The sequence below is a fragment of the Poecilia latipinna genome, unplaced genomic scaffold (genome assembly GCF_001443285.1).
Source record: "Poecilia latipinna isolate Pla-1442-1.1 unplaced genomic scaffold, P_latipinna-1.0 Scaffold1371, whole genome shotgun sequence".
In the NCBI taxonomy this organism is placed as follows: domain Eukaryota; kingdom Metazoa; phylum Chordata; class Actinopteri; order Cyprinodontiformes; family Poeciliidae; genus Poecilia; species Poecilia latipinna.
In genome coordinates, this window is record NW_015113987.1 from 183619 (window position 1) to 196114 (window position 12496).

At 39.5% G+C, this 12496-nt stretch overlaps 2 protein-coding genes and 1 long non-coding RNA gene across 4 annotated transcripts in view; 2 read left to right on the forward strand and 1 right to left on the reverse strand.

Annotated features, from left to right (window-relative positions):
• Positions 1–886: 886 nt before the first annotated feature.
• Positions 887–5391, reverse strand: tspan33a (tetraspanin 33a). The gene is made up of 8 exons (XM_015056265.1): positions 5064–5391; positions 3547–3604; positions 3296–3423; positions 2607–2681; positions 2342–2437; positions 1953–2081; positions 1682–1843; positions 887–1602 (listed from the first exon to the last, which is right to left on the reverse strand). The coding sequence occupies exons 1-8, from the start codon at positions 5163–5165 to the stop codon at positions 1501–1503; spliced, it is 852 nt and encodes a 283-aa protein (XP_014911751.1). The 5' UTR covers positions 5166–5391; the 3' UTR covers positions 887–1500.
• Positions 5392–5849: 458 nt separating this feature from the next.
• Positions 5850–10376, forward strand: LOC106962104 (zinc finger protein 34-like). 2 transcript variants are annotated; one of them, XM_015056283.1, is made up of 8 exons: positions 5850–6021; positions 6215–6417; positions 7154–7264; positions 7384–7479; positions 7736–7846; positions 8683–8800; positions 8891–9094; positions 9181–10376. In XM_015056283.1, the coding sequence occupies exons 1-8, from the start codon at positions 5874–5876 to the stop codon at positions 10206–10208; spliced, it is 2019 nt and encodes a 672-aa protein (XP_014911769.1). In that variant the 5' UTR covers positions 5850–5873; the 3' UTR covers positions 10209–10376. The 2 variants fall into 2 exon arrangements, with proteins under 2 accessions (XP_014911769.1, XP_014911772.1); XM_015056286.1 differs by having other exon boundaries at positions 8894–9094.
• A 482-nt stretch (positions 10377–10858) lies between these two features.
• Positions 10859–12496, forward strand: part of LOC106962097 (uncharacterized) — a 41040-nt gene continuing 39402 nt past the window's right edge. The window contains exons 1-2 of the long non-coding RNA XR_001427899.1: positions 10859–11006; positions 11439–11529. This is a non-coding gene — a long non-coding RNA (uncharacterized LOC106962097). The remainder of the gene's footprint in view (positions 11007–11438; positions 11530–12496) is intronic.

Consider the following 12496-nt stretch of genomic DNA (forward strand, 5'->3'; position numbering starts at 1 on the left):
ATTTCTGAAACATGAGTTAGAAAAACAAAATATGACTGTGGAATCAAAAATAAAATATAAGATTGGTCTGATTGGAGTTATTTCAATTGCCCCTTTTCAACACCGCTGAGTGGCAGGAGTAGCACTGCAACTGTTAACACGCGGATGAATGTGATGTTTAGATTGGGGAAGTGCGTCAAGGCCGCTTGTGCATACAGGACCGCCTCTGCTCCCACAGATTACGAGCATCATGTTTCACCTTAAGAGTTTGTTTCCTTTAACTGGAAGACGAGGCTGAAACGGAGACGGCAGGCTGCAGCGCTTTCTGTTTAATGTTCAGCCATCGGAGAGCTGCTAAAAATGAGGAGGCCGATGATGTTTGCAGTTAACGGTCCGACTACAAATCCTCTCGCGTGAACACTAGCCTTAGCTGTCAAAGCAAAACCATCAAAGAGGCGAAAAGCACCGGCGCGTCTAACGATGCGACGACATGCCGAGAATTATTAGGGAAGTGTGTTTTAATAAGCATCTACGTGGAACTGCAGTGTGTTAAAAAGCGTAGCCTCGGTATGCCTGTAGCAGTGCACACACGTCAGTTGGCTGGCAATAAAAAGTGACCACAACAATACCCAGAGGTGAGCTGGAATAGTACAATAAACAACAAACTGAACAGGAAAAACAAAAAAAAAAACAAAAAAAAAAAACAAAAAAACAGAGAAACTAAAGTTGAAAAAGAAGAAAGTTTAACATTTTAACATCTGGTTGGGATTTAAGGTGGTCACAAAAAGAAAAACAAAAGAATTTATATACTGGTTTGATACAAGGAATCCAGTCCCTTCAAATGTGAAGAAAGTAAATCGTATGCTGTTTGGAAATCATAAGAAAATGAATGGGGAATATACAACCATCCCTGTTGAAACATTTATTTCCGCTTTTAAGGGTTTTTATTTTTATTTTCCCCTACTCCTTTTGGAACACGGTGAAAGGAAATGTAATATGTAAAAATGGGATTTGCTAATGTGAATGTGTTTGAAATTACATGTGCATGTTTCATAATTTTTTTTTGTAGGCATTATTCATTAGTCATAGAACAATATTCCCTTAAGAGTAGGTGTGTAGAGTTGAAACATTTATATTCATTATGACAGATATATGTTGTAAGTAAAAGAAAAACAAAAACAGAATGGAAAACACAACATCTCAGAGGCATTAAAGAAATCAACTGAATATGATCTCCAAGTATAAACAAAACAAATACGCTTAAATGCTGAAATCACAAACAATTTTCAGGTATTTACAATATATAATAAAAATGAATAAAACATAGAACTTTATATTTCCCGCTGAAAACAAATGAGTAAAAAAAACAACAACAAAAAACAAGTACAATCAGTGCAGTGTGATAAATGCAAGCCCCATGACTGTCCAGAAGGTGGCAGCAAAGTGTCTCATCTTCAAACACAAGCTTGTTTGTACCGAGTCTCTATGTGTTGCCAGTGATTGCAATAATCTGATCCAGGATCAGCTCCACGGGTCAGAACTGTGATTGAGGTTGTATTGCTGCAACTCAATCTGTTTTTTGATCTGATTCATCAGAAGCTGAGACAAAATCATGCCCACCAGCTGCAAGAGAGGAAAACAAGGATGAACATTTGGCTGCAGCAAGATCAAGCGTTTGTGCCCTTATTGCACCAATGTGTACCTCTGGTACTGCCAGTCCCAGTGCAATGCCGCCCAGTACGATCATGTTGCTGTGGATGAAGTCATCCAGTATGTCGATACAGCCACTGGTGTGAATTTCCTTGCCAGCTTCTGCGAATTCACGTTCTTGCATGCCTTGGCCACACATGGTGTTGACCACACTCTGCGCAGAGAGAGAGAAATCCTTACGTCTAAAACTGAAAATACAACAGAAACACAGAAGAAGAAGAAAAAAAAGACCCTAATGTGTCTGCATTTTGAATCAGACTGACCTCGTTTCTAGAGAGGATGCAACAGGAGAAGGGGACGGAGCAGCGCTCTCTGCTGGGGTTGGTTTGGTTACAGTGAAAGTAGATGTTATTGGACCAGTCAAGGTATGTCGCAGCACCACAGCATCCAAACTGAGGAGGAGGAGGGAAAAATTAAAATACAGAAATATGACTTATTTTTTATTTTTTATGCAAGTGAAGCATACAGGAGCAGATATTTCATGTTTCACGTACAAGACGTTCTTCCCTCCGGATCATTTTAAAGTAACATCGAAAATCCAATGCTAGTTGATTCTTTCGAAACAAACAACCCCGATCTGACCAAAGTAAGGCAATCCTCCGGTTCTGCCTCTGCTGCAGACGTTTAAGCACAGTTTTGACAAAACACCCACCTCTTCTTGACCGAAGTCGATAAGGTTTTGCAGATCAGCGTCGTCTCTGTAGTGAACGATTGCATCATTGATCACTTCTGTTACTTTCTGTCTGGCCTTGAAGGTGAAAATAAATAAATAAGTAAATGAATAAATCTCAGACATAAAGACATCAACTGAACCGGATTTCTGTGAACTGAAAAACTACATTTTGACCAGATTAAAAAGCCTTTCTTGAAACGACATAAATCTATGCTCACATTTAATTAATTAATTGCTTGATTACCTTATTTGAAAAGATGAAGCTCAGAACACCAGCAGCCAGCTGGATTATGAAAATCACCACCAAGGAGATGCAGAACTGGGATGGGCAAAAAAAAAAAAAAAAAATTACTAAAAAAAAAAAGTTCACCATTTTATATCACTTAACTTAATGTAAATGTATTGTTTGCATGACCTTGTACAGTGACTGCACTCACACACCTAAAACTTTCCCACATTTTCCTACCTTTCAACCACAAATTGCCATTTAATGAAATAAAATGATATGCACTAGCATTTTTATATATAGAAGTATGTTTACATATAGCAGTATTTTTGTTTTCTACATGTGCCTGAAGTTATACTTCAAAGATTTGTTTGTCCAATTATACTGACAGGCTAGGGGAAAAAAAAGAAGAAAAAAAAGGCAAAAACATCAGCAAAGCTGGCAGAGGCAACTCTTAGGCTTGCCACACTTTTCAGGTTTTTATTTGCGATACGATTTGAAATAAATCCCTTTTCTTCACAGTTCAAACTCGTGGCTTTAATGTGTCAACAACGGAGAAAAAAAAAAGGAAAAAGGAGTACGAATACTCTTGCCAGGCACTGTATTTCACTGCACATTCTTGCGTGCATGAATGTGCACGCCACCAAATAAAACAGTTAAGTCTCAGATTAATAAAAAATGGCAGACGACATTTAAAACCCAGGTACTATTTGCAGGAGGCAGATGTTTTCTCGCAGCGAGCCCACGCAGCCACAGAAGGTGACGAGGAAGATCAGGACTCCCACCACTATCAGCATAACGGCGGGATCCAGGGACAGAGATGTCAGGGTTGCCTCTGCAAACAAAGATGGAGGCACTTCATCTGCTTCCCGTTAAGGGCGGCTGCTCGATCCTCGTGCCCGGTGAAGTAAAGCGGAGACCCAGTACCCGACCCCGGCGGGGACGTCTGACAATTTACCTGCATGCTTCACCGTACGGGCGTAAATGCCAACTGCCACCATTACAAGGGAGATCACCTGTGGGCGAAGATGGACAAGGAAAATGAAAGAAATCACACAGAAAACAGGAGGATGTTCATCAGAGCAGCTGTCGAAAACTATTTTTATGCGTTTCAACTTGTCAGGGGTGTGGCGCCATCTAGACACTTCAACTTAGTAACAAGAAAGATGTGCAGGGGGGAGTTTATGAGTCATATCTGCTGGATCACTGATGAAATATTCTAAAACTGTCCCAACTTGAGCATTCCTCTTCCCAAGAAAAGTATGTAGAGTGGCGAAATCCTCCCTCCACCATCAGTACTAAAGCGTCTCATTCAGCTCTCGTCTCCCATTCTCGACGGAGTAAAAGAAAGAGTTCAGGAACAAACCCTGTCCGCCCTGAATGACATGGATCCAATTACCAGAGAGACTGTCGGGAAGGGAACTGATTTCTCTCTGCCTTGTTTGTTGGCGGCACAGTAAACAGAGCAGGTGTGACACCTGAAGCACACAGGCGGCTTTGGAACCTGCTTAGATAGGAATGTGCAAGAAAATATCTTAAAAATCAACAAAAACCATACCAGTCAAGATTAGAAAAACGACACAGACATGTAGCAGCAAACGTCTGCTCGGAGCATGTTGAACCCGACGTAGCCAGAGGCAGCAGAAAGTTACGACGCTTTCCAAGCTTCAAGTTCTCACACAGCCTTATCTTACTTAAGCAGCCGCGGGTCATGCTTACCAAGAGTGTTGAATACAAATTAATAAAGAGGCTGATCTCATTTGAGAGGGGCACACCTGAAAGGTCATGTCAGATCTTGGGTTGTTTTGTTTTGTTTTGTTTCTCCCCCCCCAACTCAACATTTTGTGCAGCAGAAAGACAAACAAAAAGTCTCTAAATCTCAGCAAGTCTAATCTGCAACAACAAACCAGCTCAGAAGAGGCTGCAAGAGACCACCTGACGCCGAAAGCCTTTGTATGAACTTTGTGGACGGACTCACTGCAGGGAGTTTCGCTTCTACCATCTGCATTCAGATGCATTCGAATTGTGAAGTTTCAGATCTGGCAAAAGTGCAATGGATCTTAAAAAGACTTTTTTTTAAAAAGTGTGACGATTTGCTAAATCTGCCTTTGTGGCCAACTTTCTAAAGTCCATTTGGTGATCACCTGTACTCTGAATTTCATAAAATTTGAGCTTCCTTAGATTATAAAAAAAATAGTCTTGCTTCCCTGTTTGCTGTGTTTAAGGTAAATGTAAAGGTCACTTCAGGGTTGAGTACGTGACCCTTTCTGTGTTAAAAAGTAACTAAAACCAAACAAAGAGGGACGGGACAAAGCTGGCAGAAATAAACTTTTTAAAGATCTTATCAAACACCTTATTAAAATTGTTGCTTTTACATAACCACATTTTATGATGGCAAGATGAGTTATTAACTTAACACACTAAAGAGATTCAAAAAAAAAAAAAAAAAAGATAAAAGTGGTTTTGATCACTCACCCAGAATATTAAATTAAAAAAGAACAGCAGGTATTTCACAAATGAGTTGACAAAAGTGAAATCCTTGTCGGATCCAGTTGCGCCGTTGCGGTTTCCTGCCATGGCTGGTCCTGCTGCAGCGCGAAGGCGCTTCAACCAAGTTTGCGCACAAAAACCAAAATGTGTTGGTGGAAGTCGACGCTAGTGGTCATAGGCATAATGATAACCGACCCCAATAACAGATAGATTCCAAGCAGCGACAGCAAAGCCTGACTGGGCTCGTCAGCAGTGGGCGTTAAGTTTCTGTCTCACGCCTTCACAGGTGATCACATGATACAAACAATGTGCGGACGGAATCCCCCGCAAGAGAATGGGTTGTTGCTTTACGTTTATTTATTCAATTTTATTTATTTATTTATTTATTTATTTTCGAAAAAAAAATAAATAAAAGAGAAAATGCCTCTAAAAAGTATAGTTAAAGGTCTGAGACAGAGTTGAAGAATCCATTGTTTTCATTTTAATTGTTATGATCAATGTCTTTCTTTCTTTCAGTTTCACTATTTTTGTGTGCAAAGAACTGTACATTTCAGAAGCGTCCATATGTCTTAAAGATATTTGGAAGGTGGTCAGAACGGTCCTATATTCTTTGACTAATGCAATGTGAAAAACTAAAACCATATCTCTATATAGTATGTCTGTATTTTACAAAAATTTTCAAAAGTATGGCTTGCGCAGAAAAGACTTACACATTTTAATAGTTGTCTATTCTAGCTTTATTTATTTATGTTCTGATCTACGGTGGTCACCGGCAGGCGGCGGTATTGCGCCGCAATGTTGTTTGCTCGTCGCCACAAAGACAAGAAGAACATCCGTGTGTCCGGAAGTTATTGTTGGAGCCTCTGCAAGATTCACGTGAAATTACATTTTGCTTCTTTGCTCAGGCGTTTCCACTACCGAAAAATGGTGCGGAGTGGCAAAGGTTTGTTCGATAATTACACCCACACCCCTGCTGGTGTTGCTGCTTTTATAAATACGGCGGATTTCCAAACGTGTTAATGGCAACGCTAATTTTAGCTCATCTTCTCCTCCGCGTCGAGAGGTGGATGCACTTGCTTTTCATCTTCGGAGTCTGCTTCACATCATATGAGTAATGTCCGTGGTGTCGCCTTTAGGCTCCCCGCTTCCTCCAGCCTCCTTGCAGCTGCTGGTTCCTCCTGTGAGGCTCATGTCTGCCTTCGTGTGGAAAGCGGTGCAGCAGGACAGCGCCGTCCAGTATGAGAAGCTGCTGGACTTCATCGACCTGGCCACAGAGATCGTGCCGGAGCTTCTCAGTCCTAGTCAGAAGGGTCAGCTCGTCCTGGGCCTCAGAGCGAGGGTGAGGAAGATACTTTAAACTTGGATCTCTGATGATGATGATTGTCAGGTGTTCATCTCAGCTTAAGCTGTAGTATTCTTACTTCTTAATGCAGGTAGCTTCTTCCATGTTTATTTATGTGATTGTTGAGAATAGGGACAAAATGGGTTTAAATTTCCCCCAGTTTTTTTTTATTTATTATTTCTCAACCTTATGTATGCAAATATGACAACTAATGTTTAGGAAATGTAAAGATGCTAAGGTGCAGGCTCCCAGTTGCAACATTTTTTTTTCAAAAATAAAATTTTTAATCAACCTGACCCAGAACTTTGTCATCACCATCTGACTAAAATAAATATAAAATTATTTTTAAAATACCCTATTAGTGATATTTTTACTCAGTTTTACAGACAAATGTTTCTCAAGAAACAAAATAAATACTATTTAAAACAAAAAAACAACAAAAAGTCCATCTGACAGAGTTGACTGTGCATGACGGAGTTGACACAGAACTGAAGGTGGTGACAAACTTGTGAGTAAAAAGAAAGTAATACAATTTATGCAAAATACTGCATTTGATTAGAAGGAGGCAACAAATTGCATAAAAACCCAGATTTGAAATGGTGTTAACTTCCTGTTTTATCCTGGGTGTAGGATTCTTTTTGCAGTTTTCCCATTTGCCACATGCTTGCACCTTTTACTGATGTTTCCCGTTCTCTGTCCTGATAACTCCACTCTAATCGTTGTGCTGCTGCAGTTTGTCCTGGAGTTGTGTCGGGGCAACGGCGTAGCTAACATCAAGACGATCCAAGGCCACCTGGATAAAATCCACACCTGCTGCCTGGAACTGAGCACCAGTGAACACATGGTGAGCTTTTAAAGAAAGCTTTCATATTACTCAGTTATTATTGTAATGATAATATAAATATATATTTTTAAAAAGCCATTGAGGTAATTGCTAACTTTTCTGTGCCCATCTCTTGACAGGAAAGCTCTGATATTCTGAAGACTTCCTATAGTAACTTTGCGAGCTTGGTGCAGAACATTTTGAATGTTCCCTTAGAAAAGGAACTGTTCTTCCAAGTGAGTTTATTTAAACATTAAAGTAAGTACGTTTTCTAAGAACAGGCCTGAAATTATACATCAGAGAAAAAAAACCAAACAAATTATTCCAGCTTTTTCAGACATAGCTTTTGCAGAGTAGCCTGGAAACCAATTGTAAGTGGATGTAATTAGCATCTGATTTAATCATGCTAATACGTCTAGTAGCAATTATTTATATGTGACATTACAAGCTAGTCAAACTAAATTAAATCTACTCTTGTGGTTATGTTTGTAGGAAGTTTTTCCTGATCACTATGGACTGGCCTTCAACCAGCGGATCCAACAGCTTGTGTCTTTGCTCCTGTCAAGGCTGGAGCAGCTGCTGCCTATACCGGACCTGCAGCAGGTACTCTAGAAGCCTCTCCAGAAGAGGAGTAGTCATGCACCTGCGTTTGTCAGTGCCTATGTGCAGTTTGTCAGTATGAAAACCTGGATAAAAATACAAAATTTATATGGCATCAGTACAAAAATGTCTCCTCAGACAGCCAGCCTGCAGTATGCTGCTTATAGTTTGCAAAACGTAGCTTTGTTGTGATGATATTCTCTTAGCTTCCACACCACGACTCTGGGATTTTTGCAATTGGACTACTTCCCAACTAACAAAATTGTCTTTCTTATACGTAATAGAAAACTATAATAGTCTTAGCTTTAGCAAGATGACTTATATGCACAAGAACAAGTCATGAGCATAGGCTTATGCCTTTGCTGGCATCTAATTAAAAAAAATTCTAGGAAAACAATAATATAAAAAAATTTCAGTGGTTTTGAAGCCGTAACTTTTTAAAACTGAAAATCTGTCCTTGCCTTATACAGACGGAACTGTTTCAACCTTGACACGTGCGCTGCTAAAGTAGTCGTACAAATAATAAACATCTGTTGAGTTTAATAAAAACGATCTTATATGAAATGCAAACCTTTTTAGTAGGGCTGCAGCACATACCGTAACGCAATCATCATCGCAACATTAGTTTTTGCACTTCGTGGAAACAATATTTTATAGGATGTCAATGCGCTTGATGCTCAAAATTCATGTATGTTTATTATGGAAGTGATGCTAAAGGCCAGCAAAAGTTGTGGAGAAAAAAAAATGATCAGAAAACGTGACTTCATTGTGATCAACCTTTTTAAATGGAGTGTGTAAGTGAATATCACTGACATACCTGCATGTCTCTGGCCTCTTAGACTGCAAATTGGCTCAATGAATCATCTGCTTCAGAAGATCTTGGACATCATCTGTCTGAACCTTTTCCTCTGAAGACTCTGCTGCTCCATCACAGAGAGCTGGGGATTCTCAGTTCAGGTGAGATCAAGGATTTGCTGTCTCTTTTCTCTTTTTTTTTCTTTTTTCTTCATCTAAAGTGACTCCAGTGCTTAAGAAGTTTCTCTTTAGCAGCTTCTTCAAGCACTGAAGAGGATGTAATATTATCCACGCTGGCCCTCTCTACTCAAACCGATCAGTTCAGCGAGGATGATGAAGAAGAGGATGATAAATTCGACAGTGATGAGGAGACGCTGGCGCTAGATGACTTGGAGGAAGATTCAAATCAGAGCTTGGATGACACATCAGAAGACTGGGTGCCCAAAAATAAATCAGGTCAGCTGAAGGCCAGAAAAACTCTCTAAGTGGACATGGTTTTTTTTTACTCTACTGAACTAGTATGTTCTTTCTGGTGTTTTCAGGGTCTCTCTCTCGTTTATTCATCTGCACCAAGAGTCCAGGCACACAGCCGATACAGAGGACGGTTCGAAAGAATGTCCAGCGTCAGCAGCAGTGGACGGCTCCTGTTCAGAACCCCAAGGCAGTTAAAAAGGTCAACAAAAATCAGCTGAAAAGCCAGGAGATGAAAAGTAAAAGCAAGAAAGCTGAAGACAACCTAAAGAATCAGCAGAGAGCCAAACAGAAAGACAGTGTTGACAAAAAGGGGGAACATGACCAGAAGAAGGACGGGGCGAAAAACAAAAGTCGGCGGAAACGGAAAGAGCCCACAGGGGAAGATAAAAGGTTCCTGAGTACGCGACCGGTGAAGAAAAGCCTCACAGAAGAAGAACTCAAATGCCCAACGTGCCAGAAGAGATTTATACATCCCAACCAGCTTACGACACACTTGAAGCTCCACTCCTTCCGCTACAGCTGCATTGATTGCGAGAAAGGATTTACAAGCCAGTCTGGGTACTATTACCATCAGAGACTTCACAAAAGAGGGCGAGAGTTCACCTGTAAGGAATGCAACAAGGGATTCTTGTGCCAGTATTCTCTCAAGCAGCACGAGCACCTGCATGACGGTCCCCCCAACTTCTGCGATATCTGTGAAAGACACTTCAGCAAAAACGGCTTCGTTAGACACATGCAGATGCACAAGGGGGAAAGGAACTTCCTGTGCACCACCTGCGGAAAGGCGTTCCTCTCGTCCGGGGAGCTGCGGCTGCATAATCGGTCGCACACGGGCGAGATGCCGTACACCTGCATCCACTGTGGGAAGGGCTTCTCCAGCAAGGGTCACCTCGTTGTCCACACACGCTCTCACACGGGGGATCGTCCGTACCTGTGCGCCGAGTGCCCCAAACGTTTTCTTACCCTGAACTGTCTCAAGAGGCACTCTCTCAGCCACAACGGGGTCAAGCCTTTCAAGTGTCCCAACTGTGACCGGGAATTCTCCCAGCAGGGGAATATGAAAAGACACATGGCAACTCATAAACCTGACTGCTAGTGGTTTGACTTTGGTCACACAACAATACTTGTAACTATGGTTTTCAGGATCCTTTGGCATATTTTCAATGATATGGTCAGTAAAACACTGTGTTAGTAATTGCAGTTTTTCACTTTGGTGAATCCTGTTATGGAACCTATTAAAATACATTTACTAGTTGATGCCTTCTCATTGAATTGTCTTTCTTTTTCTCTTTCTGTGTGAAATGTGAAACTGTTATTCTGACAAATATGAATACTTCAAAATTACCTGAGTCAGATGGCGGCCTGTTTTGACTGTCCTGCAGGTGTCATAATTATTGAAAGTTTGATTCAATCTTTCTTTAAAATCAAAGAAAGCTTTCACACAGTTATGCCTTTCTTTGCTTTGAAGCTTTTTTTTTTTTTTTTTTTACAAACTAATTAATTATTTGGATTTATTTATTTTATTTTGTCAAAAATTACTTTAATCAATCTATTAGAAATCTTTTTAGAATTTTTTTTAAAATTATGTTGTGTTTTAATGTACAGCACTTTATATCAGCTGTGGTTGTTTTAAAGTGCTTTATAAATAAAGTTGGTATGGTATGGTAAATCAATTTAGATTAAAAAAAAATACCAGGTTTAATTTCATTTTAAACCTTTGTACGTCTGCTTCCGTCACGCGCCTCGGTCACTTCCGGTCTATTGAAAATGGCATTTTACTCTTAAGTGCTTGCAGGGTTTCCCAAGGTAACAATTACTTCAATAAGTAAGCTGGAGACACATTTGGAGAAGGGTTTTAAGATGTACGCCTCGTCATACATTCACGGATACGAAGGTGAGTTTTGTTTTCTTTAAACTTTGTAGCTAACATTAACTTTAGCTTATGCTAGTAGGCAATATTCTCGGACATTTTTATTATAAAATTTACTTTTTAAACATTTTCATCCATTCTAATGTTTTTACTTTATTTTGTGTTATTTTCAAGTATATTGCCGTAATGTGTGTTTGTTGTCATTACTGTCAGAGATAAAGTAACGAGGGAGATTACGGTTCGGACTTTTTGCTTCCGAACCACGAGTAAGCACAACAAGCCTCATAGTTTAAAAGTAGGGCGGCCCTGGTACTTGTCAAAGTTCTAGTTCAACTGACTGTTCAGGTTCAAAGTTGTTGCTTTTAGAAATGTATGGTCGTGTGGTCACCGTATTATTGCGTTTTACTACTTTTGCATGCTTCTTGTGAAGAACTCAAACAGGCATTGTGTTTACAGCAGTGTGTGCACTTTTGGGGCCATGAGGACGGATTTTTGAAAGATGCAGCATAATTAAGAAACTGGATTCGGGTTCTACTGAGCATCTATGGTGAGTAAAATATATTGTTGTACAGCAGAAATGTTACGAGTGTGTTTATTCTGTATCTTTGAACAGTTCACCTTCCAAAGGCGCCACAGAATATTTTTTATTTATTTTTTTACTTTGAATTGTACAGCTTTTTGGGGATTTGAATATCTTTTTATTGAGAAAAGCCTAACTGTGAGAGGCACTGCTCATAGAATGTTGTAGAACTGTAAAGACTCATTTACACCAGTTTTGTCTGGAGGAAAGGGCCAAAACTCCAGTAAGCTATTTTGAGAAACTTCTGGAAGGATGTTCAAAATAAGCCATTAAGTTTAAAGGGGTATTGTACAAAATATTGAGAAATTAGGTGAATGCTACTAAGTTTAAAACTGTATTTTTAAATTGTTTTGGCACTAAGAATAAATAAATTGTGGCGGTAACCTCAACTGAATATAGTTTAAAGAGGAGGATAGTTTTCAGTTAACTATTTTCTAATCCTCCAACTGACAATTGACCTTTGTGACAGAGGATCACATCACTAAAACATCAACAGAGGTTCCTAACACCTGCCTACCATGATGTCCAGTGTGACGCATGTGGAAGGAAAAGCAAAACAGCTGTAGGAAATGCAATTTATTTGCAATTTTTTAATAACATCATTCCTCAGATAAAAATGCAATGTTACAGGAATATACATCAGATATTAATTTAAAACTTGCTTCAAGGGACCATACAGTCTAAATATACTTTTTCCTTTTTTATTTACTGGTAGCGTGCGTTATAAGCAAGACAGACTCTGTCACCAATGACAGACTGACAAGTTACAGATACAAACTGTACATATTTACAAATCAACTTTTTTTTATTTTTATTTCTTTTTTACTTTAATTTTTATGGAAAATAGGAGTAGAAAAAGTGATTGAATTAATATTCTGATTTATTTAATTTGTATTCTTTCCCTTTCTAATACCTAAATTAAATTGACAGAATA

What these genes read in the sequence shown, in the direction of transcription:
- tspan33a (XM_015056265.1), bottom strand. Translation starts at nt 5,165, where the DNA reads ATGGCAGGAAACCGCAACGGCGCAACTGGATCCGACAAGGATTTCACT. An exon ending in ACATCTGCCTCCTGCAAATA is followed by an intron (nt 2,682 to 3,295) that starts GTACCTGGGTTT and finishes TGCCCATCCCAG; the next exon opens with TTCTGCATCTCCTTGGTGGT. An exon ending in GCATCCTCTCTAGAAACGAG is followed by an intron (nt 1,844 to 1,952) that starts GTCAGTCTGATT and finishes CTCTCTGCGCAG; the next exon opens with AGTGTGGTCAACACCATGTG.
- LOC106962104 (XM_015056283.1), top strand. Translation starts at nt 5,874, where the DNA reads ATGTTGTTTGCTCGTCGCCACAAAGACAAGAAGAACATCCGTGTGTCC. An exon ending in AATGGTGCGGAGTGGCAAAG is followed by an intron (nt 6,022 to 6,214) that starts GTTTGTTCGATA and finishes TGTCGCCTTTAG; the next exon opens with GCTCCCCGCTTCCTCCAGCC. An exon ending in TGAGCACCAGTGAACACATG is followed by an intron (nt 7,265 to 7,383) that starts GTGAGCTTTTAA and finishes ATCTCTTGACAG; the next exon opens with GAAAGCTCTGATATTCTGAA.